This window comes from Nilaparvata lugens, chromosome 2 (assembly GCF_014356525.2).
Source record: "Nilaparvata lugens isolate BPH chromosome 2, ASM1435652v1, whole genome shotgun sequence".
NCBI classification, from domain to species: Eukaryota; Metazoa; Arthropoda; class Insecta; order Hemiptera; family Delphacidae; genus Nilaparvata; species Nilaparvata lugens.
The window spans coordinates 52834419-52862355 of record NC_052505.1 but is presented as its reverse complement, the minus strand read 5'-3'; the positions used below and the strand labels follow the sequence as shown (position 1 = coordinate 52862355).

The window sequence follows — 27937 nt, the reverse complement described above, 5'->3', positions numbered from 1 at the left end:
ACATTTTATAGTATCCAAGAGTTCCTTTCCATCTGAATATCTGGGTTTGTTTCAAAGTCTTGACATTCTGTGTGTATGAATACACTGTATTTTCTATGTTATAAATAAACTGGACAGCCTTTCTACATAGGTACATACTGCGAGTGATATTCAAACCATATATATATATATAATATTGCATATTATATGGTATATTGACTTGTCTTATACTCCATCCTGGGGTACCAAGACGTAAAAAAAATACAAAACACATTAAAAATAGCCGCCATTTTGAAAATTTATATCGAAAATATTTTATTTTATTTTTTCAAATTTGAGTCTTTATAGCATAAATACCTACCTATTCATGCCAAATTTCAGATCAATATTACATTTCGTTCTTGAGATAAAAATTCCTAAGTGAAAAAAAACAAAATGGCAGCTCTAAGGATAACCACTGAGTTTTGGACTCTTCAAATACGACTATTTTGTAGTCTCCTATCATCCAGGAACAATACCCTAAAATGTTCGACACTACTTCTGAAACACTGTTAAATAGGATTGAACGGTATACTTCGATCTTCGATACAGAAACCATCGATGGTGGCAGTAGTCGATAGATAATGTGGATTCGTCGATAGCCATTTGCCAACGTCATCGATCTGTTGATATCGATATGATTGTTTCTGCTCGTGCGACTCACGGCTCACGATCGTTCCACTCACGATAGCGATAGCGAAGCAAACGATTGTCATTGTCAGTCATTCATTTGTCATTATTACTCATTTTTGTCCTTGAAGAAAGTTCTTCTTTGCCATATTTTTAATAATCTTTCATTTGGTGCTGTAATTAGATTACTTTGAGGTTGTGATCTTAGAAACTACGTACCTACTTTTTAATTCTCGAATATTCAACAAATAAAATGTAAGTAGTCTTTATTTGATAACTTCTACAGAATACTAGGCCTATACCTAAGCTTTATTCTTGCAAAGTCTTAAAAATAAATGTTATAGACTTAATCAATGAGATAATTTTAACTATCAAACACAATAACAATTTTTGTTTTGCTACAGTCGTTCTGGTAGCCTAATTTGTCACGTAGAATATTATGTTTTAATTAAAAAAAAAACAATAGATCTTTCCTTTTGAAGGTCTTCAACTCTTCACAATGTTAATTTTATGCTTGGTTTATGTTTTATTATTATCCTATTTAATTTGTGATAATTCAATATCACAATTTATAAACAAAGACAGATTGTATTAGGCTTATTTTGCAATTGGTAGCCTACTATTATAGTAGGCCTACTGTAGTCTGTAGAACATGACTGAAATTCATTGAGATAATTTGAATTGGCTTTTTTTGATTTACTGTATGTAGGCCTAAGTTTATTAACTAAATTGGTTTTTTCACTTGTCTTCTGTTTTTGCTTTATTAAACTCCTCCATGACTTCAATATTGGCAGTGATTAAGAAGCATTTCAACTCCTGTAAGTTACCTTTTAGCCTGTCTTAACAGGTTGTCCTTTATTGTTTTTGTAACACATTCTTATATGCTAATTGCAACATCTTATGAGTTCATTATCTAGATGGGTCTAGAGAATAAGTTGACTAAATTAACTTTTAGTATTTTGAACTCAGTTGTCAATCGTCGATTTCCTATCTCTTATTACGAGGTTAAGTGGTAGAGTGAACATTATTGTCCAAACTTCGCCACGTCAACATGAATAAAAAAGTCATTCTATTATTCTATCATGATTCTTAAATAAATTTAGATTCAGCTTAGTCTAAGTATATTGTAATAACAAATAAATCACAACATAACCTAAATTAAAGACAATAGGTACTAACTATTATTAACTTATGAATGCCAAGTTGATACTATTCAATCTTGACGTGAATTAAAAAATATTCAAAAGACTTAATATTTATAACCAGCAGGTAACCCGTGCTCCGCAAAAGTCTAATTATAAACTTGACATACTGAAAACTTGACCTATTATTATCTTAAAACAGGCCTATAGGCCTAATCATCACCGGTAAATTAAGAATCTATATGCAAAATTTGAATTTAAGTAGTTCAGACGTGATGATGAGTCATTCCTGAATTTTCTATCCCGTACGTATATAAGCCAATTCGTTCCTTTATTATAGTACGTTATAAATAAAATACCTTATGCCTTTTTTCATCTTTTAGGGCCAAGCCACAAGAAGCGTTTCTACGCTGGCGGCGGACGAGTCGGCAAGGGCAGGAAGCTTTCGGATTTTCTGATCATCATACTTCATACTTACTTACTTCTCTCATTAGTCATGACCAGATATCTGAATTGACTGTGTCAGAAAGTGGACCTGACTTGGTCCTTGTCGTAGAGTTGACATAAATAAACTATGTCAATAATATACACATATTTAAGTTTGTAAACTTAGTCAAAAATATAAAACATTTTAGAATAGTAATTTTTCAACTTTTTCAAGATGGCCTTGCCTATAGGTATTACATTATCACTGACGTTAGCTAATGTTTTTAGTGGCCTCAAAGTATTCCTCTACTGAATAGAATGAAGCCTCTATTTATTAACCAGTTTTTGTTCTGAAGCTCCTGTCGTCCAAGTTCTTCACAATGTCAGGTAAGGCGTTGTAAACCCTCAGGGCTATTATTGGAGAACAATACTTCTTCTTACTCAGTCTGCGCCCCCTGTGGGTTGGGGGAGCTTTGAGTCGATCATCGTACTCAAGAATGTGTTGAAAACCAGAATTCACCCACAGTATCCATGCTTGTCGTAGGAGGCGACTAAAATGGACCTCAAGGCAACTCCAGAAGTTGCCTTGCCTTCAAACCTACGGGATCTGCCCCATCAGGGCAGTTTCGGAGGGGCAAAAAGAAAAACCCTAGAGACCAGAGATGGGTGAAACTCCAGGCACAAATGTGGGTCAAGAGGCTGAGTTGAGGGTGGCCGGGAGCCCTAGAGGCAGTTTGGCGTCCCCTCTCTCAGCGGAAGAACCTACAAAAAGGCCAGGAGTGGAACTTACGTAGGTCACGAGTTTGGGTGGAGAGGCCAAAACTCACCATTGCTCAAAGAAGGGCGGCCATTCAGGCAAAAGTTCTTGGGAGGGGTGAGGCTTTTGACCCTGCAGAGTTTCGGAGTGGCAAAAAGAAAACCCCAAGAGACCAGAGATGGGTGAAACTCCTGGCACAAATGTGGGTCAAAAGGCTGAGTCGAGGGTGGCCGGGCGCCGTAGAGGTAGTTTGGCGTCCCCTCTCTCAGCTGAAGGACCTACAAAAAGGCCAGGAGTGGAACTCACGTAGGTCACGAGTTTGTGGGTGGAAAGGCCAAAACTCACTACTGCTCAAAAAAGGGCGGCCATTTAGGCAAAACATCTTGGGAGAGGTGAGGCTTTTGACCTTGCGAAGTTTCGGAGAGGCAAAAAGAAAAAAACCAAGAGACAGTGATGGGTGAAAAACCAGGCACAAATGTGGGTCTAGAGGCTGAGTCAAGGGTGGCCGGGCGCCCTAGAGGCAACTTGGCCGCCCCTTCCTCAGCGGAAGGACCTACAAAGAAGGCCAGGAGTGGAACTCACGTAGGTCACGAGGACTAATCAGTCTGAAGAGACTGCCAAGCATATCACACTGGATTGCGACAAGGATTGCAACCAGGTGATGAATGGAATGTTAGTATAGGGAAAAACTCCTGGCTCTTGTAAAGGTCATAGGTATTGGTTTTCCTAACTAACATACTACTTGGGAACACAATAAGCTTCGGTTGACGTGTGGGGTTCTTTGAACCTTTAGATCCTTGAATCCGTCCCTTCAAAACAATAAACAATACTCAGCCTGCAGAAAGGGATGTCTATTTTCGCTTTTCCTCTGGTGTTGTAGGAGTGTCTTTCTTCTCTTTTTGTGAGCAAGTGGAAATTATCTCTTGCGTGCAACAGGGAGAGCCAGATATATTGATTGCATACCGTGAAATTCTCAGCTTGATAAAGATGGGTTGGCAGTGGTCCAAGTAGCCCGCCGAATCCAGGATCCTTAGAGCTTTCTTCTGCTGGAGCAGTACATCTCTACAGCCTGGATCATGTCCCCATAACTGAAGTACTAAAGTCCATAGTTGATATGGCAGTTTGTCTGGCGATGTGGCCCTTAATGTTCTGTAATTGACTGTTTCAGGTTGGTTGAAGGAGTACCCTCAGCAATGCCTCATTTGGAGGTTGTCAACAAATTATGGACATTTCCAGTGGTGGAAAGTGCCTGGAACACATCTTCCAGCATGTACGGCCGTGTCAAGGGCTACAATAGCCTCACAAACTGGACTCTCAACACGGCCGAAGGTGCAATGCAGCTGGCTTTCGAACAGGTCTGATCTAAAATGCAAAAAGTACCAAATTGATTCATTCAATTGAACACTGTTTTATGATGTGTTGTTTACTGTCGAAAAGCCTTTACAGCTTGGCCAACGTCAATATATAAGATAAAAACAATAAGTTCAAGTCTCACACTTCTACAGTAGTAACACAATGCCCATGTAATGATGGTAAATATTAACAAATAGAGTAACAACAACAATAATTACATTTAAGTTGGACATTTCTACTATAGTATCACAGTTGAGTAATGAAAATAAGTTCAATTTAGATAACAAGATAATCAGACTAACCAACACTTATAGATAGGTACTAACACATTCAGTCAATTTATAAAACGGATTTAATACTAGCCAACTATATATCTTTTGTTCAAATATCCTTCGTAACACATACTGTAAATGGGAAGGCAGTTTGTTGGACAGTTTCTGCCCTGTCATCTCAAAACTTTTAAGAGATTTTTTCAGTCTTTGATGCTGTACATCAATGCGATTGGCCTCGGAATACACATAAATTTTATTTCTGACAGGTTATCTTAATTAGGTACCGTGATTTTTTTACACAATTGAGGAATATTGTTCTAGAAAAAAATCAAACACTCTTTTGCTTTGTCTTTTGTAAAATCATAATGGAATATGACCTATTGATTTATAATGGTAACAGCATGGTTGAATATCTCCAAGTTATATCTAGGCCTATGTATTTTTGTATCTTTTTTGCATTTTATGAAATTGTAAATGTATTTCCAGTTGATGGCAAATTCTATCACTGCAGAAAAGCAATCCAAATCTTATCTGGATTCCCCGCTCCCTATTTAACAAATTAAGGCCCGGTTGCACAACAGCCGTTTAAATTTGACGAATTTCACGAGAACCAATAAGAGAAGGCGTTTTTGAAATGATGGCTTCTCTGATTAGTTCTTGTGGAATTAACCACGAAAATTCAGCCGGCTGTTGTTCAACCGGCACTAAAACTATTAACAGTAATTGATCTTTACAGGATATAATATTGTTATTATGTTGAAACAAATTATAACAATTATAAGACCAAGAAATTACATAAATTCACACAACTCCAGTAGGAAACCCTACTCTAGTGTATCATATCATTGTCTGGTTAAACCGATGAATTTAGATAGCTGCTCCCAGAAGTGTGAGGTGAAGACTACAACACTACAAGTTCCCAGAGCAGATAAATATGAATCAGTCAAGATAAATTCTGTGTGGTATTATAATATGGTGATTTGGCTCAATTTTAAAATCCGCCATGAGTGGCTCATTGTTGAGCCGTTTTACTGTTTAAATGACTTGAAAGTAGATGGTATGGTTTTTAGCTGATATGTATGACTTTGCATGACTGTAAAGATTTCTGCCTTTGTCAATCGCATTTTTCGATTTATATGTCAATTTGCGTTTTTCGGTTTATGTCAATGAAATTGACTTATTACTTGTAGGTTGCGCCGATTGTGGTGAAACGATTTGAGCAGCCGATCCAAGCGGTTGATGGAAAGCTGTGTGCAGGCTTGAACAAGCTGGAGGAGAAAGTGCCCCTAGTGAAGGAGCAACCACAACAGGTAGACATCGAACAGGTCTTCTTAGGTGGACAAATTGAAATGGAGTACACATAAATTTTTTATTACTTGAACATGATCGTTACTGCATATATGTTGAGTGTGTTAGCCTCAAAATTCCTACTTCATGTAAAGAGACTCACATAGCTGCAGAGTTAGCATTAACAGCTATAGTACTCGAAATAAAACAAAACTAGGTAAAAGGACCAAGTACTAGCTTTGAAGTGATATTCACTCCAAGCTGACAACATTGGCTTAGTTTGAAATATTGACGTTATAACTTGATGAATGCTGACAGCTATCGAAGAATCTGTGCTGTGAAAACGAGTCGGTCTTCCATAAAAGTGGAATATTATTCATGAAAAATGCTTATAGAGATCGTCAACCACTTTTTATTATTATATATTTATAATAAAACCTGATTTCGTGGCTTCACCAGCCAGCGAATGTGGTTGACGACTTCTATATGCGTTTTTGAATAAGTGAATGAGATATAATTCATTTTATTTCAATCTATCATGATTGTTAAGTGGTAGAGTGGATATTACTGTTCAAACTTCGCCACGTCAACAAATAAAGAAGTCATTCTATTCTAGTCTATTGTTTTCAATTTTAATGCTAGCATTTTACTCATTATAAAGAGTTTTGTTTTATTCTTTTAGGATAGTCAGTCGAACGTGCTAAGTAACTACATTTTTTGTGAATTAATAAAACACAATTCCATAGAGCCCTTCCGTTTTTAAAACTTTTCTTTAAAAAACACATCAAAAACATGGACCTATATTTTTTTTAATTTACAAATCGAGTAGCCGTATTCAAATACTTTAGTTTTTTTTTGTAATTTACTATGTATAGAGACTTTTATTATAGTAATGCTATAGCAATAATCTTAATTCTCTTGATAGTATGATACTTTCTATTGTCATTCCATTGTAAGTGTGAATATTGGGTTTTATAAAATGTCTTAGTGAAATAAATATCTATTTCATTTTTTGATTATGGAAAAATGCCATAACATGACGCACAACATAACTGTAATGGAATATTATCAATTATTATACGAACCAGGAAATACAAACGATTTCTGAAATCAAGAGGTATGCGATCTGGTTTTATGAGAATGTGTCTCTTTCAGGTGTATGAAAAGGCGAAGACGTATGCAGTGGCTAGCATCCAGCCGGCCGTTGACGCTGTGCAGGCACGTCTGCAGCAGGCGAAGAGTGTGAACGTGCGCTCTCTCAAAGACCTGTCCTATTCGAAAGCCAACGAACTGTTGACGTCTCAGTACGGCAACCTGGCCCTGGCCGGACTCGACACCACAACCGGAATGGCCGAACGGTGTCTCGACTATTATCTGCCAGCTCTCGATCAACAAGACGAACAATCCCACTGTGAGTTGATCATTAACAACAACTATAGTGAGATTCACGTAAAGACAGCACCTGATTTGCTAGCCTTGTACAGGGTGGGGCATTACAATTTCCTTTTTTGAAATGTGCACTATTAAGTTAGTTGATGACATAGCTGATTGCTAGTAGTCACTTTCAATAGTGGTGGTGTTTTAAGTTTTGTTGTTGCACAGTTGAGTCGCCATCATGCGTTGGAACAGCGAGGAGCGTGCGTGCGTTCGCCGTTGAGGCCTACTTTTCGAGTAGCTGTTGAATAGTGGTTGCAGCACAGTAGCCTTTCCGGAATCAGTCTAATTTAGCCCCGTTGGTCCGTGTTCCAAACCGGAAACCGATTGTTTCTTGGGTCACCTCAGAAAAATAGGAAGAACATCAAAACGAAGATCTTAAGTTCCACGGCCCATTAGATCGCCTAAAACTTTTAGACAGTGAGAGCTAAAATTTCGCAATCTCCAACGCGTTCATCACGCAAATATGCGTGTCTGCCCTTGGACTTCCGATCTTTCTGTGAGGAAGATTCTTCGCGAAGACCTTCATTTTCATCCACACAAAATTGATATAATTTACAAAATGACCGTTTTGAAGGAACACTTCCCAGAATGCCTTATCCCAATTAGAGGCGATTTATTGTGGCCGGCTCGATATCTACTGATTTGCCCTATTGTAATTTTTTTCTGTAGGGTTTTCTAAAGTCCCGTGTCTATGTGAACCATCCGAGGATCCTCCAAGATTTAAAGAACTACTTACAGGTGGAAATTGCCAAAATTACGTCTGCAATACTTGAAAGGGTGATATTAAATACTATAAATAGGTACTCTATGTGTATCTAGAGTGGGGAACATCAACTTCATGATATACTCTTCAAAACTACATGAAACAAAACGTTAAATACATTCTTACATTCTGAAAATAGAATAAGACTTCTCCGACTCTACAATGCGTTTTATTAAGTTTTAAAAGAAAAAAATATGATGCCGCTCCCTCCATGTTGACATAAGGAAGATGAAAATAGAGTCAGTATATTTATTTAAGACTAAGTAAGACATTTTTCAAAACTAAAAAAGTCTTAAACTCTTCCGCATAGTTGTCTCATTGGATATATTGAGTAAACAAGGGCTTGAATTCTGTGGTAGGATCTGAAATTGGAGAAAGTCAAATTGATCAGTTTGAAAACGCGTAATACTTTAGTCTCAACACTTTATTCAACCCTTACTGAGTAGAGGTAATGAATGAAACACTAACTATAGTGTACTATTAATAGTGTAACTATTAACTGTATAGTATAACTGTTTCTATTTGATGAAAAATCTTCTTCTCTATCGAACTCTTCTGCCTCTCAGCGTCGGGTGGTTTTGGTCCTCGGTCCATCGTCTCCACTCCAGTCTATCGCCCATCATTATCCGCATCTCCCGCCAACTCCTTCCTCGCATCTCCCCCAACCTCTCCATATAATCCTGGTATGCTAGCCGTGGTCTGCCCCTTGGTCTTTTTCCCTCCGGTTTGGCTTCAAGGAACTGTCTCATTTTCTTTGTTTCGTCAGCCCTGCTTGCGTGCCCCAGCCACTTCAACTGCCTCACCTCCAGTATACCACTCACCGGCCTCACCTCCAAGTCCTGCCTCACAGTTTCATTTCGAATACGGTCCCTCCTATTTCTACCCACTATTCTTCTGAGGTAGCGCATTTCCGCTGCTGTGACCCTACTCATGTGCTTATCCAAGGTGGTCCAGCTTTCTGCTCCATACAGCATTGTGGGCAAGAACACAGTTTTGAATATTTGCAGCTTTGCATGTCTGCTCACCTCTCTCTTACCCACAATTGTATTGCATATTGAGTAATACACTTGGTTCGCCTTCTTGACTCTATTCAACACCTCTTGGTCTATCCTTCTATCCTTCCGTTTCTATCTATAATTACTCCAAGGTATTCATACTCACTGACCTGGTCCATTCTCCTCTCATTACACTGGATTTCCAACCTCTGGTCTTCTGTCTTTCCCACATGCATGACCTTGCTCTTCTCCACATTTAGATGCATACCTTTTCTCTCCAGCTCCTCTCTCCATTCCACTATTGCATTCTGGAGTTTTTCTTCTGTATCCTCTATCAATACAATATCATCTGCATAGAGCAGGGCTTGAGCCATGATTGGTTGTAATCTCCAATAACCCACTACCGCTCTTTGGGTTCTTTTCTTACAAATTTTGTGAACCTCGTCCATGTAATTGATGAAGAGCAGTGGACTCCGACTATCTCCTTGCTTAATACCTTTTGTCATGCTGAAGTGGTTGGACAATTCCCCATTGAGCCTAACAAACCCTTTTGGACTGCTGTACACAGATTTGATGCCTCTCATCAATTTATGTGGGACTTGCTTTGCTTGTAGTGCCTTCCATATTTCTTTTCTGGGTACAGAATCAAACGCGGCCTTCAGATCCAGGAATGCCAGGAACAAGTCTTTTCCTCTATCCAGACACTTTTCTATTATCATTCTCAAGCAAAAGACATGATCATGAGTCTGTCTGTTTGGCCTAAAGGCAGCCTGCTCCTCCTCTATCCGATGTTCCAGCACCATTCTCAGCCTTCTTTCTAAAACTAGAGTGTATAGTTTATACACTGTACCACTCAGGTCGGTAGTTCCCACATTCATATTGGCTTCCTTTCTTGTGTATGGGAATAATAATATTTCTTTCCCATTCTGTCGGTATTCTACCACTCTCCCAAATGAGACCAAACAGTTTTCTGAGAGCTTGAATCATTGATTCTCCTCCAAATATAATGAATTCCGGTGCAATATCATCAATCCCAGCAGCCTTCCCCCTTCTCATACCTTTTATTGCTGCTCTCACCTCTTCAACTGTTATTTCGCCACACACTTCATCTCTATTTTGCTCATCCACTTCAACTTCAATGGGCAGAAAGTCTCTTTCAGGTTCTTCTTCCTCTCCAGCAAACTTATCAGCATAGTGTTGTCGCCAGCTCTTCAAAACCTCCCTCTGGTCACACACCAACACTCCATCCACATTCCGAATATTTCTCACTTCCTTTACTCTTCTCCCTCTTAAGCCCTTCACAATTCTCCAGAACACCTTGCTATCATTTTTATATTTTTCCTCCAAATCATGCCCAAACTCTTCCCAAGATTGGGCTTTTGCTTCCCGCACTGCCTCCTTCACCTGTCTCCGACAATGGACATAGCTTTCTCTATCCTCTTGGCTTTTACTAGCCAGATATGCTCTCCATGCCTCTTTCTTTCTTTTCACCAACCTCTTCACCTGTTCATTCCACCACCTTGTTCTTTTCAGTTTTGAGTTGACTACTTTCTTTCCACATGCTAGCTCTGCAGCCTTCAGTACTTCTTTCTTTATTTCTTGCCAAAATACATCTGGATCTCTGGTGTCCTCTGGTAATGTCCTGAATTCCTCAGCAATCTTTTGACTGTAGGCTATATTTCCTAAGTGTTGATCTTTCAATTTCTGGACATTCAATATATTGTACCTTTTTGATCGCTGCTTCACTGGTATATTCAATCTCATGTCCATCACCACCAGCCTATGATCTGTATCCAGTTCGGCACCTCTTATTACTTTGACATCAGTCACTCTTCTTCTCATTTCTGTGCTGTACATGAAATAATCTATTATACTCCGTGCTTCTCTCCCTTCTGCCTCAAATGTGATCTGGTGTACCAATTTATGCTTGAACCATGTATTTCCTTCAGCAGCCCATTGTCCACTCCAAACTCCAGCAGTCTATCTCCGTTGCTGTTCTTAACCTGCTCTCCAGCAAAAGGCCCCATTACTCCTTGTGCGTGACCCCAGTCATTACCTATTCGGGCATTCATATCTTCACCCACAATAACCTGCCTTCCTCGATGATAAACACCTTCCACAACTGCATTCAATGCTGAGTAGAACTCCTCCTTTTCCTGCACACTTGAGTCTTCAGTGGGAGAGTACACCTGCACAAAGGTCAACTTGATCTCCAACTCCAGATCGACTGTCATAATTCTTGGGCTTACTGCTTGCCAGTCACTAACTCTATTGAAGGTCTCAGGTGCCATCACCACTCCCACTCCTTCCTTTGTACAACTCTGCATGACCACTCCCGAGTAAACCATCATATAACCATCCTTCAACTCCGCTCTTCCAGAACCTTTCTTTTTCACCTCGCTCATTCCCATCAACTGTACTTTGTGCTTTTTCATCTCCTCCACTAACTCCTCTTCCTTTCCTGTCAGCTTACGTACGTTCCATACTCCAAATCTCAGTTTATTCTTTCTGGCCAGCTTTATAATCTCTCTGTAGTTAGTATCACCATTCCGCGTTCCAAATCGATAAAAAAGGCTTGTCCTGTTATTATTCCGAAATTCCTGTCCTAATGTTCCGAGGCTTCCTATATTGCTCTGAATCCGGGTTTAACCAGCATGTGGGGGATTAGCCAAACAGCCGGGTTTGGAGTACTCCTTCGTCTGGCTCCTACCCTTCGACCTGTCTGGCTAGGGAGGCCCTACCGGTAGTTAGACTACCGCCAGCATAGCTCTCTGGGTCATTGGAGCACGCAAGCCCCTCCACCAACTTCAAGATGTCGTACTCCCTAGGAGGGGTGATGAAAAATCTATTCACAATATTCATATCATACTCTGCAACTATGAAAGAATCATTCCAAATATATTCTCTGAAAATGTAATAACTGCAAAAGAGGAAATTCGTCGATTTTTTGCAAATCATTTACATATAGAATAATAAAAAATTGGTGAAGTACAGTTCCCTTGGGCAGGCTGTGAAATGTCAGTTTCCGAAAATGCAAATTTGTTCTTGTACACTATCGATTACCTTGGGTAAATCCATGAAAACCACGAGTGTTTTCTTGGAATTCAACATTTCTGTTACATTGTTTATAGAATATACTAGCGCATCCTTAGTACTTTAATTAGGTTGGAAACCATTTTGGTTTTCATGTATAATCCAGAAATGACAAGAGAGACAACGAAATAGAGAGAAGATATCAAATATATTGTCACCTCTTACAGTTAAATTCAACAGTTAATAAAACAAAATGAAGTTACATCATGAAAACCGAAAATAGAATCACTAAATTTAGAAAATTATCTCCGATATAGCTAATTCGATAGTATCCTACTCTGTCTGCTTTACATTGAAAACGTTTTAGATGGAATCATAAGAAGCTTAAAGGACTCTAATTTCAGAAAGAAGAATTGAAAATTATCTTAGATATTTCTCAGAAGTTAATCATAAATAACAATAAATATTTAAAGGAAGATCAGCATAAAATTCAGAAAACTTTTAGAGCATTTAGAACACACTTGGAAACCTTTAAAACACTATCAAATGTTAATAATATCCATTCTGTATCTTTATAATTATTATGAAAGCAGCAAAGACAAATATTCCTAAAAAATCACGGAATTCTACCTTGGAAAACTATTCAAAATTATGTGATATCAAAACAAATTTAGAAAAGGTTAGGGTCCTTGAAACTTCATTTGATCCTTTACAACTTTAAGACCAAAATTATTTTAAAACATTAATTTATCAATAAGGGACCTTTAAACATTTCATACACCAATTCAAATTTTAGTAGTTTAGTAGATTATAAAATATAAATTTAAAGAAAACTGAAATTCCCAGCTGGATCCTTACAGAGAAAATATGGCTTCACATTTCAATGTAAAGATACAACCGAAAATCTACTATTCAAACGAAATAAAAATTTGTAATCTATTAATTCCCAAATCAAAGTTACGATTTAACAAAAAGAGTCTAATTCAGCACGTTTTAATTGATTTAAATGGTTCACGTTTTACACCCCTCCCTTTTTTGAAAGTCTATAGTCACTAAAACCCATTCTGCCACATCCGGAGTTCCTGGGACGTTTGTTTAATTTGAAAAAAGTTGTTACCTCAAAGCTGTTTCTTCAATTTGAATTTAGGCTCGGTGATCGAGCTCTACACGTCCAGATGGACAGGAGACAGCATACCCCAAGCTTCTAGGACTGCCATCGATTGAGAGGCATCTCAGCGGCTTAAAGACACACGTTCACGAGACATTCATGAACCCGTAAATTGATGGACTCGTACATTGATGGACCCATACTTTGACCGCTGTTAGAATAAAAAAATAAACTAGGATAATACAAATTAACTCAACTTCAGTTATATCATAAAGTCAACCTACTTTAGGTTTTTTTATATAAAACTCAAATCAATACTTATTACTTTAAAACAAAAATAGACATTACCTACTTCAATATCTTGATTTAATAGAAAAGAATTTATTTGTAATCAGGGTCATGCCCTTTATACAAAGAGATGAGTACATAGTATTCCATAATACATAATTCACAAGTTGATTGAATTACTTCATAATAAGGTCTTTCGAATATTGTTGTTAGTTTGTTCAGTCTGTTCTCTTACATAAATTACATATAGAGTGTAATTTAAAAAAAATAAATTACATGATAGGTGTTTCCTAAATAATCAAGAAAGCTTTTCATTAGAATCAACAAAACAAATAAAATCTATAACACAAAATACTGTCATTTAAATTTAGGTTAATAGCTTCCTCTTCAAAAATAATTTAAAATCAAAAAAATCTCAATTCCTTCTAATAGGTACTCTAAATTTCTACAAAACATATACCGTTCATTTTCTTCCAACATTTATCAGTTTGAATATACAAAGATTCAAGATTCATTTATTGTCAGAACACTTTAACAAAAATGCAAGACAAAGTCAACAATTAAATAAAAAATTCTAAAGTATAACAATAAACATTAATAGTCATCACAGTCACATCGTAATATATACAAAAGAAGACAAAGATAAGCAAATTCTATATAAAATAATAAACATTTTTAAAACAGTTATATCACAGTTAAGAAAATACACAGACATCACCACAAATCCTCATAACCATATGGACAGCAGTCAATTAGAATCTTTTTAACGGAAAACTTAAAACTATTAATATCACATTCTTTAATATTAGCAGGCAGTTTATTAAATAACCTCTTTCCAAATTCAACAAAACTTTTCAAAGTTAAATGGTAATTGCACTGTGATAATCTAAGTGCTTCTGCTTGTCTTGTAAAATGATTGTGAATATTACTATTTATGGGTAAGATGGAAAGATTTTTTCTGGTATACATCAGACATTCATACACATACAAAGCATAAACAGTCATAATATTAAGTTTTTTAAACAGAGGTCGACAATGTGCTCTACTATCTACTTTACAAATGATCCTTATGGCCCTTTTTTGTACAACAAAAAGTTTCTTCATATTGGTATCTCTCCCCCATGCCAAAATACCATACAACAGGTGTGACTGAATGTAAGCATAATATACAGCTACCAACACATCAATGCTAACAATATTTCTTAATCTAGATAACATAAAAATGCCTCTAGATATTTTCTTACTCAATGAAAAAATATGATTTTCCCATTTCTTATTATTCTGCAATGTGATGCCAAGAAATTTGACATAACTAATATCTGTCTTACAACCAAAGTCAAAATCTAACAACTGTGTCTTATCTTTATTGAGGCAAAGAAAGTTAGCAGCTGTCCAGTCCTCAATAATTGCATTAATCTGCCCCAATACATTCAAATTGGTAAAGATCTTTTCACACTTAATCTGGACTGCCAGATCATCAGCAAACATAAAAGCCTTAATATCTCCATTACTTATAGCAGCTGGCAAGTCATTGGTATAAATAATGAAGAGTATAGGTCCAAGTGTGGAACCCTGGAGTACACCTGTCTGTACCTTCAAAAAATGAGAAAGAGAACCCTACCATTGAGGGAAAAAATGAGAATGAAAATACCACCTTCCATTACACAAGAGAATCAAAAGGACTATTCTCAATTATTATACTTTAATTACATTACAATAAATACTTTGATGGAAGCTTTCATCGATAATAATTTCCTTAATTATACTATAAATCGATGACGTACCTTAGTAGCGGTAATAGGAGGAAAATTTCCATTGTAAGGTGACAAATTTGATATCCTCTCTTCTTAATTAAAGCATTTGCTGAGGCGAAAAAAATTAAAACATCCTATTGGAACAGATGGTTCCACAGCCAAATACTACCAAGCCTAAAGCTGGCATAAAAGCCATGATTAACACAAAATACTGTGACTACATTTTGTACTGCTTACAACAGAGGACAGACGCTGAGTGAAGCCACTGAACGCTTGCCTTGTCGAGGACAGCTGTGTACGGCCTCACTAGATAGGAACCTAACCAATGTTAACTGTGATTGGCAGTTACCATTTTATTGAAAATATTCATCACAATTTCTGCCAATAGAATGGAACGGTACAACTATAATTTAAGATACATTCTCCCACCAAGTGACAGCTATTTTCTAAATTCCTAACCAAATAAGGCATGATTGATAATCAATCAGACACAAATTCCTTGCCTTATAAGGTCATGAACCAAGCTGATGCTCCAGGAAAATCGTTGATTTTCTTAGTACCATAACTCCTACGCAAACACTTACAGAGTCAACACAACACAACGCAGAAAAGCAAAGCAGTGGAACAAAATGTTATAACAGACTGACTTCTCATGATAATTCGCATAATCCTCATCATTCACAATTGGAACAATGAATATTGTTACATATCTTAAAGCAATAACATTATAACATTTATACTACCAATGTCATGATTTAGTTCCACTCTCAGAGTGCGAAAACTACCAAGGAAGACAAATTTTTTTAGATTGTCATTCATACTCCGTGCCAGAACTACCAATGTCGACTTCTGCACTTCTAGCACTCGCATTTACGTATCGAAATGCCGTAGTTCAAAAATACAAGGTGAACTTTCAAGCTGATTTGTGACAAAGTTGATATTTTGACATGGGTAGTTCTTGCACCAAGCCACAGAATTATTCTTATACATTATTTATTTGTAAAAATGACCAAGGACGATGCGGACTACATAAAGAGAAACAAACAGATTTGGAGATGTAGCAGCTGTTCCTCTACACGTCGCAAAAGTATGGTGAGTGAATCGACAACAGGAAACAAGGACGTGACTCTCCAAGAACTCGCAGGAGTTCTTGAGGTAATTGCAGGAAATCAGACGTCGATGAAGGAGAATATTAAGAAAATGGAGTTGGAGCTTGGGAAATCAATTGAATCATGTCATCAGGCGATTAACGACATAAATAAGAAGTTTGATGAACAAAACAAGCAAATTAGCACATGCCTCATCAACATCGATAAGCTTTCAACAGAAGTAGCTAGCCTCAGGAAAGAAAATGCAGAACTGAAGGAACGCGTCGAGGATATGGAACAATACTCAAGATCGAACATGCTGGAAATAAATGGTATACCCAAAAAACAGGATGAAGATGTAGCAGAAATCATTTGTAGAATGAGCGAAGCATTAGGACACAAAATAAAAGCAGATGCAATCGACATTTGTCACAGACTTAAACAACGAAATGAAAACCTACCTCCACCAATCGTTGTCAAGTTCGTTCGTAGAACAGACAAACAAGTAATATTGAATAAAAGGAAAGTTACGAGGCAGTTTTCTACAAAGCAGATGGGAGAAACAACGGACCATCCAGTCTATGTGAATGAAAGTCTAGCACCTACGCGAAGAAGGATTTTCACCATGGCGAGAGAGATCTTCAAAAGAGGCGACATCAAATACCTATGGATCAAGGAAGGGAAGATTCTAGCTAGGAAAGAAGACGGAACACCAGTTATTGAACTCAAGAACAGTGAACAAGTGAAAAAGTTGAGCGTGATAAGTGCATCTAAGCAGCCAGGTAACCAAGAAAATAACAGTGTCAGTACCGTAAATAAAAATGTCATCAGAGATAAGTAGCAGAGAAACACTAATTATTCATCAAAATATACGCAGTCTGCGAAGTAATTTCGATTTATTCTTAGTGCAAATGAGGAAATTAGAAAACAACCCGCTAATAATAGTCTTGACAGAAATATGGATACTAGAGAATGAAATAGACTTATATCATATAGAGGGCTATTCCGTACATGGCAATTTCAATCATAACTACAGAGCAGGAGGAACTTTGGTTTATATAAGCAGTGAGATAACGTTCAAAACAAAGACAATAGTTTTTATTTCAGCGGACTGTGTACATATATCTTGTTCATATAATAATTTTGAATTTCAGTTGTTGGCTGCTTACAGGTTGCAATCAAACTCACCCAAAATATTTCTTAACGAATTAACCTTGTACTTAGAAGAAATATTTAATATTAACGAAAACAATGAGGTCCCTTTCTTTTTCACGGGAGATATAAATATAGATCTTTTCAGAACACCAGAATTATTGACGATTACAAATATTTAATGAATAGTTTTGGATTTGAATCACTCAATACTGATTACACTCATAGGTCCCGATTTTCCAACTCTTTAATAGATCATCTTTACTTAAAATCCGGCAAAAATAGAACAAAACTGAATAAAATTAATCTAATTCCAGAAATACTACATTTAGATATAACTGATCACAGTACAATCATACTTAAAGTTGAAGGATTGAAGAGATCCAACGAAGAAGCAGATACAAATTATAAAAAAATATGCCTAATCAATTACCGGAAGTTGAATAATATTTTATCATCGATTGATTGGGATAGAGAAATACCAACAGTATCAGTTGATGAGGGATGGGAAAATTTCATTGACATTTTAAAAAGCGCTATCAAAGATTCACAAGAAAATCTTCTTTTAGAAAATAACTTGACACAGAAATATAGGTCGCCATGGATAAATAGTTATCTGATCAAACAAATAAACTTAAGAAATGAGTTATACAAGAATGTTATCAAACAACCTAATAATGACGACTTAAAACAAATATACAATACATTCAAGAATAACTTACGTAATGAACTGAGAGAAAGAAAACAATATTATTATTCAAAACTGTTTAGAGAAAGCCAGGGAAACATTAGAAAGACGTGGAAAACAATTGACGCGTTAATAGGATTGAAAAAAATAAAGAACCACTAAAACTGATTGTTGATGAGCAGGGAAATAGCATACATGATAGTAATAAAATTTCCAATTCGTTTAATTCTTATTTTCTAAATGTTGTGAATAAAATGAATGATGAATTAGAACAAACCCACATTGCAAACCAGGGAAGAGTCTGCTAGAATATCAAAAATAAGGTTTCCAGACAATTCTCCAACAAATTCAATTTTTCTCCACCCTACAAATCCGGAGGAAGTAGCAAGTACAATAAGAAAATTGAAAAATAAATCTTCGCCAGGTGTAGATGGGATAAGCACAAGCATGATTAAAAAAACTTACATGAATTATTTGAACAAATTAACCCGATCTAATTAACCTGAGTATTGCCAAAGGAAAATTCCCAAGCATGTTCAAGCACAGCGTAGTTATACCTATTCCTAAAAAGCTAAATTGTAAAAACATAGATCAGTTCCGCCCAATTTCACTTTTACCGGTTTTTTCCAAGATTTTAGAAAAAATATTCAAGATTAGACTTGAAAACTTTTATAAAAATAATAACTTTTTTAGTGATAACCAATATGGTTTCCGTGAAGGAAGAAGTACAGAAGCGGCAATTAAAAATCTCATTTCAAAAATAAATGACAGTTTTAGTGTTAATAATAAGTGTGCAGCTCTGTTTCTTGATATATCTAAAGCATATGATGCAATTGATAAAAACATGCTTCTAAAAAAACTTGATTTATCAGGAGTAAGAGGAATTGCACCCTCTTCTTCCAGAGCCCTTATTCCCATATCCTTCTTCTTCTTCAACATGCTCTGGATCCTTTCCTCGTTGGAATGACCATTTTCTATTGACTTTGCTTTGTGTCATTCTTTCTTTACTCATCTTTTAACTTACTGTCTGGCCTTCCTTGGTCAAGTTCTTGCCTTTCAAGCCCTGGTCCCTCAATCAAAAGTTGGGGACAAATGGCTTATTTTCCTTTCTCATTCATTTTCCAACAAAGATCGGCCAACGGTCCTGAAGGCAGATGATGACTCAGCTAGTCACAATGGCGGAAGGAGCGGAAGAGCCAGACTGGTCCTCCTAAAGGGGGTTCTGGCGTTAGGCGTTAACAACCTAGCACAGGCAAAAATTTAAAGGCTGACAATATGGGTAGCAAAACCAAAAAATTATCCCCGGGTGGCAATCCACACCTCTTCAAGAGGGAGCCTTCATTCGGATACGGGGGAAGGCAGTGATGCTCAAAATATTGGAGACCTCTTTAAAGATTTTAGTCGAGGGAGTCCATGCAAAAAACGGAAAAAGCAACATAGGAAGCTTATATTAGGAACTTGGAATGTACAAGGTTGGAAGAATAAAATATTAGAAGTCACTCAAGAATTCCACAAAATGAAAATAGATATACTGGTGACTAGCGAAATGAAAAAGAAGGGTAGTGGTTGTGAAGAGGTGGAGGAAGCATTGCTTTTTTGGAGTGGAGTAGATACAGATCAGAGAGCCAAAGCAGGGATAGGTATGCTTATCCAGAAAAAACTTAGAAGATTCATTAAGTCATGGAATCCAATTAGTGAGCGGATAATTGAAGTAGAGCTGGAAATTTATGGTAGAGAGATAGTAATCCTGGGAGTATATGGTCCTAATGATGACAGTCAAATGCAAGATAAAGAAAATTTTTTCGAATGCCTGAGAGTAAACATTGAAAAAATAAATGAACGAAAAGAAATCATCTTAGCAGGTGATTTCAATGGAAGAACAGGCAAGAGGATTAATGACTCAGTGGTTGGCAGCTTTGGAGAGGACAACCTAAATGACAATGGAGAGAAACTGATAGAGCTCTGTGAACTACAAGGGTTGAGAATACTCAATGGTTTTTACAGGCATAAAGAAATCCATAAGTTCACTTGGACACAAGCAACTCGCAAGCTCAAAACAATCATAGACTACATCATAATGAAGCAGAGAACATCAATATGCGTGAAAGATGTACGTGTTAAAAGAGGGCCAGAATGTGGATCGGATCATCAATTACTTTGGTCAAAGTTAGAATTTCCATGGAATGGTTGTAAATCCAATAGTGGAGAAATTTCTAATGTTTCGGAAACAGGGGCTGCAAAAGAAAGAACGAGAAAATATAAGTTGGATTTACTGCAAGATGACACTATAAAAGATCTGTATCAAAGAAGAATGGACCAAAAACTAATGGAATTCAGGTTTGACAGCCCAGAAGAAATCTACAACCACATAAAGCAATGCATACATCAAGCAGCAATGGAGGCGTTAGGAGAGGAAGATGGAGGTCAAAGGAAGTATAAGCACAACTTAAGTGAGATAACAAAGCAAGAAATAAATAATAAAAAAGTGCTTTATGAGAGATGGTTGAATACAAAAAAAGTTGAGGACTTGCAGAAGTATAAAGAGAAAAATAGAGAGGTTAAAAGGTTGATAGTGCAAGAAATGAACAATGAATGGGAAAAACGATGTTCACAAATAGATCAGTATATTGGAGGTGCAAGAGGCTCAGAATCCTGGAGAGTATTGAAAACCCTTCGAACCAATAGGAGAGAAAAAATCACTGTTACCAAAATCAAGCCTACAGAGTGGGAGAGATATTACAAAAACTTGCTCACAGAATCAAGGAGAGAGTTTCTTGGTGATAGAAGATCCTGAAGATCGAGAACAGCGAGAGACTCTAGTATTGCAGGAGGAAGTGGAGAAGGCTATACAAACTTTAAAAAACAATAAATCTGCAGGACCAGGTGGCATCAGTCCGGAACTGATCAAGTGTGGATCTAAAAAGTTGTTCAGAATCTTGACAGTGCTTTTCCAGAGAGTCATTGATGGGGAGGAGGCGCCAGGAGAATGGAAAACAGCGCATATGACTTCCATATTCAAGAAAGGCGACAGGAATAGGTGTGAAAACTACAGAGGTATCGCCGTTCTTTCAGCTATGGCCAGAGTGTATGGGAAAATTCTGAAAATAAAGCTAGAGAAGGAAATAGAAGGGAAGATTGGGTGTGAGCAGGCAGGATTTTCGGCGGGTAAATCATGCATAGACCATATATATACTCTGCAGCAGATCATTCAGAAGAAGTATGCAAAAAACAGGTCAGTGCATCTTGCTTTTGTGGACCTTAGGAAAGCCTATGATACTGTGCCGCGAAAAAGACTTTGGAAAGCGATGGAAAACCTTGAAATACCTCGATATCTCATCAATGCCACAGTGAAACTATATGACGGGAACAGGATTAGTATTAGGATTGGTAAAAGCTTGACACATCCATTTGAAACATCAAAAGGTTTGTTGCAGGGTTGCAGCTCATCTCCAACTCTGTTCAAGATCTTCTTAGAAGATACCTGCGGACATGGAAGAGAAAGTGCCAAGGAATGGGAATACCCATCAGAGGAGAGAACCTTTTCACCCTTTGTTTCGCAGATGACCAGGTTGTGATTGCTCAGGATGAGGAAGACCTAAGCTTTATGATGAGGAAACTCAAGGAAGAGTATGAAAAGGCTGGTCTGGAAATAAATATAGACAAGACGGAGTATTTGCAGACAAATGGGAATTCAACACAAAATTTAACCATTGATGACAATACTGAGATAAAAGGAGCAGAAAAATTCAAATACCTTGGGTTCACTATCACGCAAAGTGGCGATACAGAGGAAGAAATAAAGATCAGATTGGCACAGACAAGAAGTTGCATAAGGCAGTTGCACCCAATCTTATGGAGTAGAAATATCCATAAGAAAACTAAGCACAGGATATCCAATACCATCGTGAGAAGTGTAAGATATGACTTATCATGAATTTATGACTTATGGTGCAGAAGTGTGGGTGACAAACAGGAAAACAAAAAGTAAAATAAAAGCTGTCGAAATGGAGTTTTGGAGAAGGTGCTGTGCTTTGACCAGAATGGATAAAGTGAGGAATGAGGTGATCAGGGACAGAATGAGGGTGGAGTCTGATATAATGAAATTCATAGAAGACAAGAGGTTGATGTGGTATGGTCATGCCAGAAGAGCTAGTGCCAGTAAGTGGATTGGGATAGTGACAGATTGGAGTCCGTTGGGGCGGAGGAGAAGAGGAAGACCAAGAAGGTCTTGGAGGGATGAAGTGGATGAGGCTATGATGATGAGGAATTTGAGAGATGGTGAGTGGGAAGACAGACAGGGATGGAGGACTCGGCTAAAAGAAGGAAGACAGTAAAGTACTGTAAAATCATAATTTATATATATAAGAGGAATTGCCAATGATTGGTTAAGATGCTACCTATCTAATAGGAGTCAAAGGGTCAGAATTAACGATACGTTGAGTGAACCCGGGGACATTACCATAGGTATTCCTCAAGGATCGGTGTTATCAAGTACTTTATTCCTGGTCTTTATTAACGATTTGACGGATGGTGACTTACAGGGAAAGATTACATCTTTTGCAGACGATACAGTTATATTTTATTCGGCCAAAACAAATCAAGAACTTAAAAATAAATTAGAAATGGATCTTAAGCACCTTAGGTGGTGGTTTTGCGAAAATAAATTAACTATCAACACTGACAAATCTAATATAATACAATTTAATCTTCAAAACACGGATCAGGAGTTAACTAGTATTTACTTCCATAAATTAGATTGTGCGCAACAGGTGAATAATATATTGTGTAACTGTGAAACTATAAAACAAGCACGTACAGTTAAATATCTGGGCCTCATATTGGATAGTAGGCTCACTTGGTCAGATCATGTACAGAAGATAAGAAATTAGTTATTTGTATACATAAGGAAGTTCTATTACCTCAGACAGTTATGTCCAAAAGAAGTATTGTTACAATTATACCATGCAATTATTGGTTCTAGAATAAAATTATGGAATAATATGCTATGGGAGTGCATACAATGTCATATTAAACCTGTGATTACTGGTCAGAAACATATATTAAAAAATAATTGTAATAAACCTAAACAATATAGTTCAATGATGCTCTTCAGAGAACTATCAATATTATCAGTGAGACATTCTTTTCTATTCAAAGCATTGCTGGATTTAGCTGAAAATAATTTCGATATTCAACAGATGAGAGAAAGAATAAACCTCAGGAATTCACAGGACATTAACCTCCCAAAACCAAGATTAGAACATTCCAGACGACACTTCAATACATAGCTATAAAAATATTCAATTCACTTCCAGTAACAACAAGGAAATAACGTCACGTCAGTTATTTAGAAAAGAAATCAAGAAATTCATTTTACAACTAGACAACCCGAATGATTTTTTTACTAAATGAATATAGGTCTAAATTTAGTATAATTTACACATTACACGACATGAACACTGCAACAATCAAGGATCATTGAACTCACAAATCCCGTCCGGTATGCGTAAACAGTAAGACAGTATCAAATTTCAATCACTGTATCTTTCTTCAAAACGCATTCATTTATGGTATAATTACATCAGCACTTTGAAAAAAAACGAAACGTTAACTATGAATAAAATTTAACTAAATATGAAAAAAAAACAGCAACCACTCCGTACATAGTTTTAAGTTTTGTGTAAGTGTGTGTGTGTGTGTGTGTGTGTGTGTGTGTGTGTGTGTGTGTGTGTGTGTTTGTGCGCATGTGTGAATGTGTGTGCGTATGAATGTGTGCGCATATGTGAATGTTTGTGCGTATGAATGTGTGCAAGAATGATTATAAATATTGACATATTGAATTATTTCAATATAATACCATATTCAATTATTATGTTCTTCATGATATAATATTAAATTTGTATATAAATATTTTATTATATATATTCAAGTCCCCACACAGGGTAGCCTATAGGGAACACCATATTAGAATTAGGAAACAATATTTATTTGTAAATAATACAATTTACTATGTATTACTGCTAAGAATACTGGATAAGATGGATGAAAGAAGGAAGTGGAAGAACAACAGAACAGAAGAGGGTATAAGGATGTACAGGAAACTCAATAACGAATTGAAAAGGGAGACAGAGAGAGCAAGGCAGATATGGTTAAAGGACAAGTGTGATGAAATTGAGAAACTAGAAAAGGAGAGTAAGTTTGAAGAAATGTATAAAACGGTAATGGAAATTGTATCCAAAAGGAAACAAGGGGGAACTCGAATGGAAATAGAGGACAAGGATGGGGCAATACTGAATGGAAAGCAGGAGGTATTGAACAGATGGAAAGGTTATATAGAAGAACTGTATGAAGCAGATAAAAGACCAGAAATTCTTGATATTGAAGAGGAACTAGCAGTTCAGGAGGAGGAAAAAGGATGTTATATCATGAAACATGATGTTGAAAAAGCAATAAAAGAAATGAAGAACAGGAAAGTGAATGGAATCTATGAAATACCAGCTGAGATATGGAAGAGTTTGGGAGATAAAGGAATTGAAGACATTACAGTCTTGTGTAATATGATATATGATACAGGAGTTTGGCCAGAGGATTTTGTTACCACTGTGATGGTTCCAATTGAAAAGAAGAAAGGTACATTGAAATGTGAAGAATACAGAACAATTAGCCTCATTTCACATACAGCTAAGATACTTCTAAGAGTTTTGAATAGGAGATTGTATAGTAAACTTGATGGTTCACTTGGTGAAGAGCAATTTGGTTTCAGAAGGGGAAAAGGAACCAGGGATGCAATAGGTCTACTGAGAGTGATTGGAGAGAGATATATTGAAAGGCAAAGAGATGTCTATGTAGTCTTCATAGACATGGAGAAGGCGTTTGATAGTGTGAAATGGGACAAACTGATGAGAATTTTGAGGGAGAAACGATAGATTTTGACTGGAAGGATAGAAGACTGATTGCAAATCTGTACATGTCCCAGGAAGTGAAAATAAAAATAGGAGATGAAATGTCACAAGGAAGTAGAATTGGGAGAGGAGTGAGACAGGCTTGCAGCTTGTCCCCAACATTATTCAACTGCTACCTGGAGGAGATGATTGGAAAGAGTTTGTCAGGTAAAAGGGGAGTGAAGATTGGAGGGAGAAGGATAGAATGTATCAAGTTTGCAGATGACATGGCTGTGCTGGCTGAAAATGAGCGCGCAATGAATGATATGTTAAAACATATCAATCACTGTTGTGAAGAGTATGGGATGAGAGTGAATGTGAAGAAAACAAAAAGTATGGTGATCAGCAAGACTCCAAAGAAAGCAACAATCAACATAGGATTGCATCAAATTGAACAGGTGTATCATTCAGGTACCTTGGGTGTATGATTAAAGAGGATATGCGATGTGATTTAGAAGTAAAAGTGAGAATTGCAAGAGCAAAGGAGGCATTCAGCAATATAAGAAGATTGGTGAGTAGCAAAATGCAAATAGAACTGCGGAAGAAGATGGCCAAGTGTTTTGTGTGGAGCGTGGCTCTCTATGGAGCGGAAACCTGGACTCTCAGAAAGCAGGAAGAGAAGAGATTGGAGGCCTTTGAAATGTGGGTGTGGAGGAGGATCAGCTGGATGGATAAAGTGAGGAATGAGGAGGTACTGCGTAGAGTAGGAGAGGAAAGGAATATTATGGCAGTGATAAGGAGACGAAAGCGGAACTGGCTGGGACACTTTCTGAGGCATGGCGGACTACTTGTGGAGACAATGGAAGGGACTGTGCAAGGAGGGAGGGTGCTGGGACGAAAAAGAGTGAAATTGGTGGATGATATCAGGAGGAGGGAAAGTACTCCAAGATGAAGAGAATTGCACAGGACAGAGAGGAATGGAGAAGGAGGAATCATGTTTAGACCTGCCCTAGGGCAGAACACCAGTAATAGTAATAACTTCTAAGAGAGATTCATTGCGTTTTTGATGAGGCTGGCGAAGCTTCTCATCAGGAGCGAAAATCATCCCAGTTTGTAGTAGGTACCTAAAAAATATAAATTATACTATTTACAATAGCTGTTTTTTGTATTAAAAGCGTAAAACGTGACTTTATTGTATGAGCAAAACAGTTATCGAGCGACACGTAGTAGATTGCTATAATTTTGCGAAAGCAATGAAGTTTTACGCTCGATTTTTTTCTACAACTAGAATATTGGAAAAAAATATATGTATGTTTGTTAGAGGTATGAAGTGTTTGGCATCGATCTATTTTCAATTGAACAATTTGTAATAAATTGTTTGTTGCAGTGCATTCGAACCTGGAGTGTGACGACAAAGTGTCGCACACACTGCACACTGTTGGAGTGCTCTCGAACAAGGTGGGCCGCAGGGTCTACTACAACGTGAGCCACCATCTCACCCAGATCAACCAAAAGAACATCGCTGACTACCTCAGCTCTCTCTACCTCGTCATTCAGCTCACCGAATTTCTCAACGCTATCAACAAGAAGGTCGAAGAACGCACCAGAAATGAAACACCTCAACAGTCTTGAAATGTATTCTGTACATGCTCAACATTCCAAATATAATTATATCTATACAAATCCTTTATATATTAATCGTAAGTCAATTTTATATGGTTATATTCAATGTGTCTCAATATTACAGACACCTCATTTGGAAAGGGAATCTATTTATAAGTAAAAGGTAATGGTTAGAATATATCTTCCAACAGAAAATATACTGTGCCTAAATTTTCTATCTCAGTCACTTGATTTGAAAAGAGAATATATATTTATAAAAAGGTAGTGGTTGAAATAGAAATAAATAATCTTCCAAGAGAAAATTAATAGTTGTGCCTAAATTTATATTTTTACAAATTTCATTAACTATCTATTAATCTTCTTGTTGTACGAGACATGTAATCAAAGTCTGATGATAATTTATCTCATTCCTATTATACTGTTCATACTAAGCAGTATATATTAATTATTCATATAGTAAATTAATGTCTGTAAAGTAATTTCCTACATAAACAATGAGTCTGAGGTATTTTCTTGGGAAGTGCTATTTCAAAATTAAATTCAGTTACCAAGTCTCTTCATCATGTATTTTGTAATTCTACCATTTTCAATAAATAATATATATTATATCGTTTTATTATCTTATCTCTTTGCCATCCAAGCTTCGTTTAATAGGCTATTCATTGTTGTTGATTAACATTTACGGTAAATAAGTTATGAAATAATGTGTCAAAATCTTTATATTCAAAATTCAGCAGGAATAATATTTCTATAGGCATATATTTGTTATATTAATCGGATAATAAATTTTATTTATCAGGAATACTAAAGCTGTATTCACATATATCAGTATCAGTGCTCAGTGAAAATATTCACAACGACTATTTCTACTTTTCTAATGGGAATAGTTCCATTATAACTCATGGGAAGAATATTTTGACTTTCACTGAGGGAAGATATTATACATGATACATACAAATGTAGGTGTTTTCTACATCTTGTAGATGTTTATAGACCATAGCATACCATTTCTTAAGAATAGATTCATGTCCCGTGTTTCGAATGGGCACGTTTCTCGTCGGTCCCGGCTGCCTAAAAAGCAGTCGTTGGGTCATGTCAGAGGCCCTGAAATTGGTCAGTTGCGACCTGAAAACTCTAACACCAGATCTGAGCCAGCCAGGTCACTCGATATTATTATTATGTATAGAACTTTAAGAATTCATCATTACTTCCACGATTGCTTATTAACTTTAAATTCTTTTT

At 36.8% G+C, this 27937-nt stretch overlaps 1 protein-coding gene across 2 annotated transcripts; it reads left to right on the top strand.

Moving 5' to 3' along the window:
* Positions 1 to 643: 643 nt before the first annotated feature.
* On the top strand, positions 644 to 27307 carry LOC111062430 (lipid storage droplets surface-binding protein 2). 2 transcript variants are annotated; one of them, XM_039421492.1, is made up of 6 exons: positions 695 to 903; positions 2713 to 2715; positions 4142 to 4328; positions 5789 to 5908; positions 7041 to 7296; positions 26460 to 27307. In XM_039421492.1, coding segments are annotated over exons 2-6 (810 nt in total). In that variant the 5' UTR covers positions 695 to 903; position 2713; the 3' UTR covers positions 26705 to 27307. The 2 variants fall into 2 exon arrangements, with proteins under 2 accessions (XP_039277428.1, XP_039277426.1); XM_039421494.1 differs by lacking the exon at positions 2713 to 2715 and having other exon boundaries at positions 644 to 903.
* The last annotated feature ends 630 nt before the right edge of the window (positions 27308 to 27937 follow it).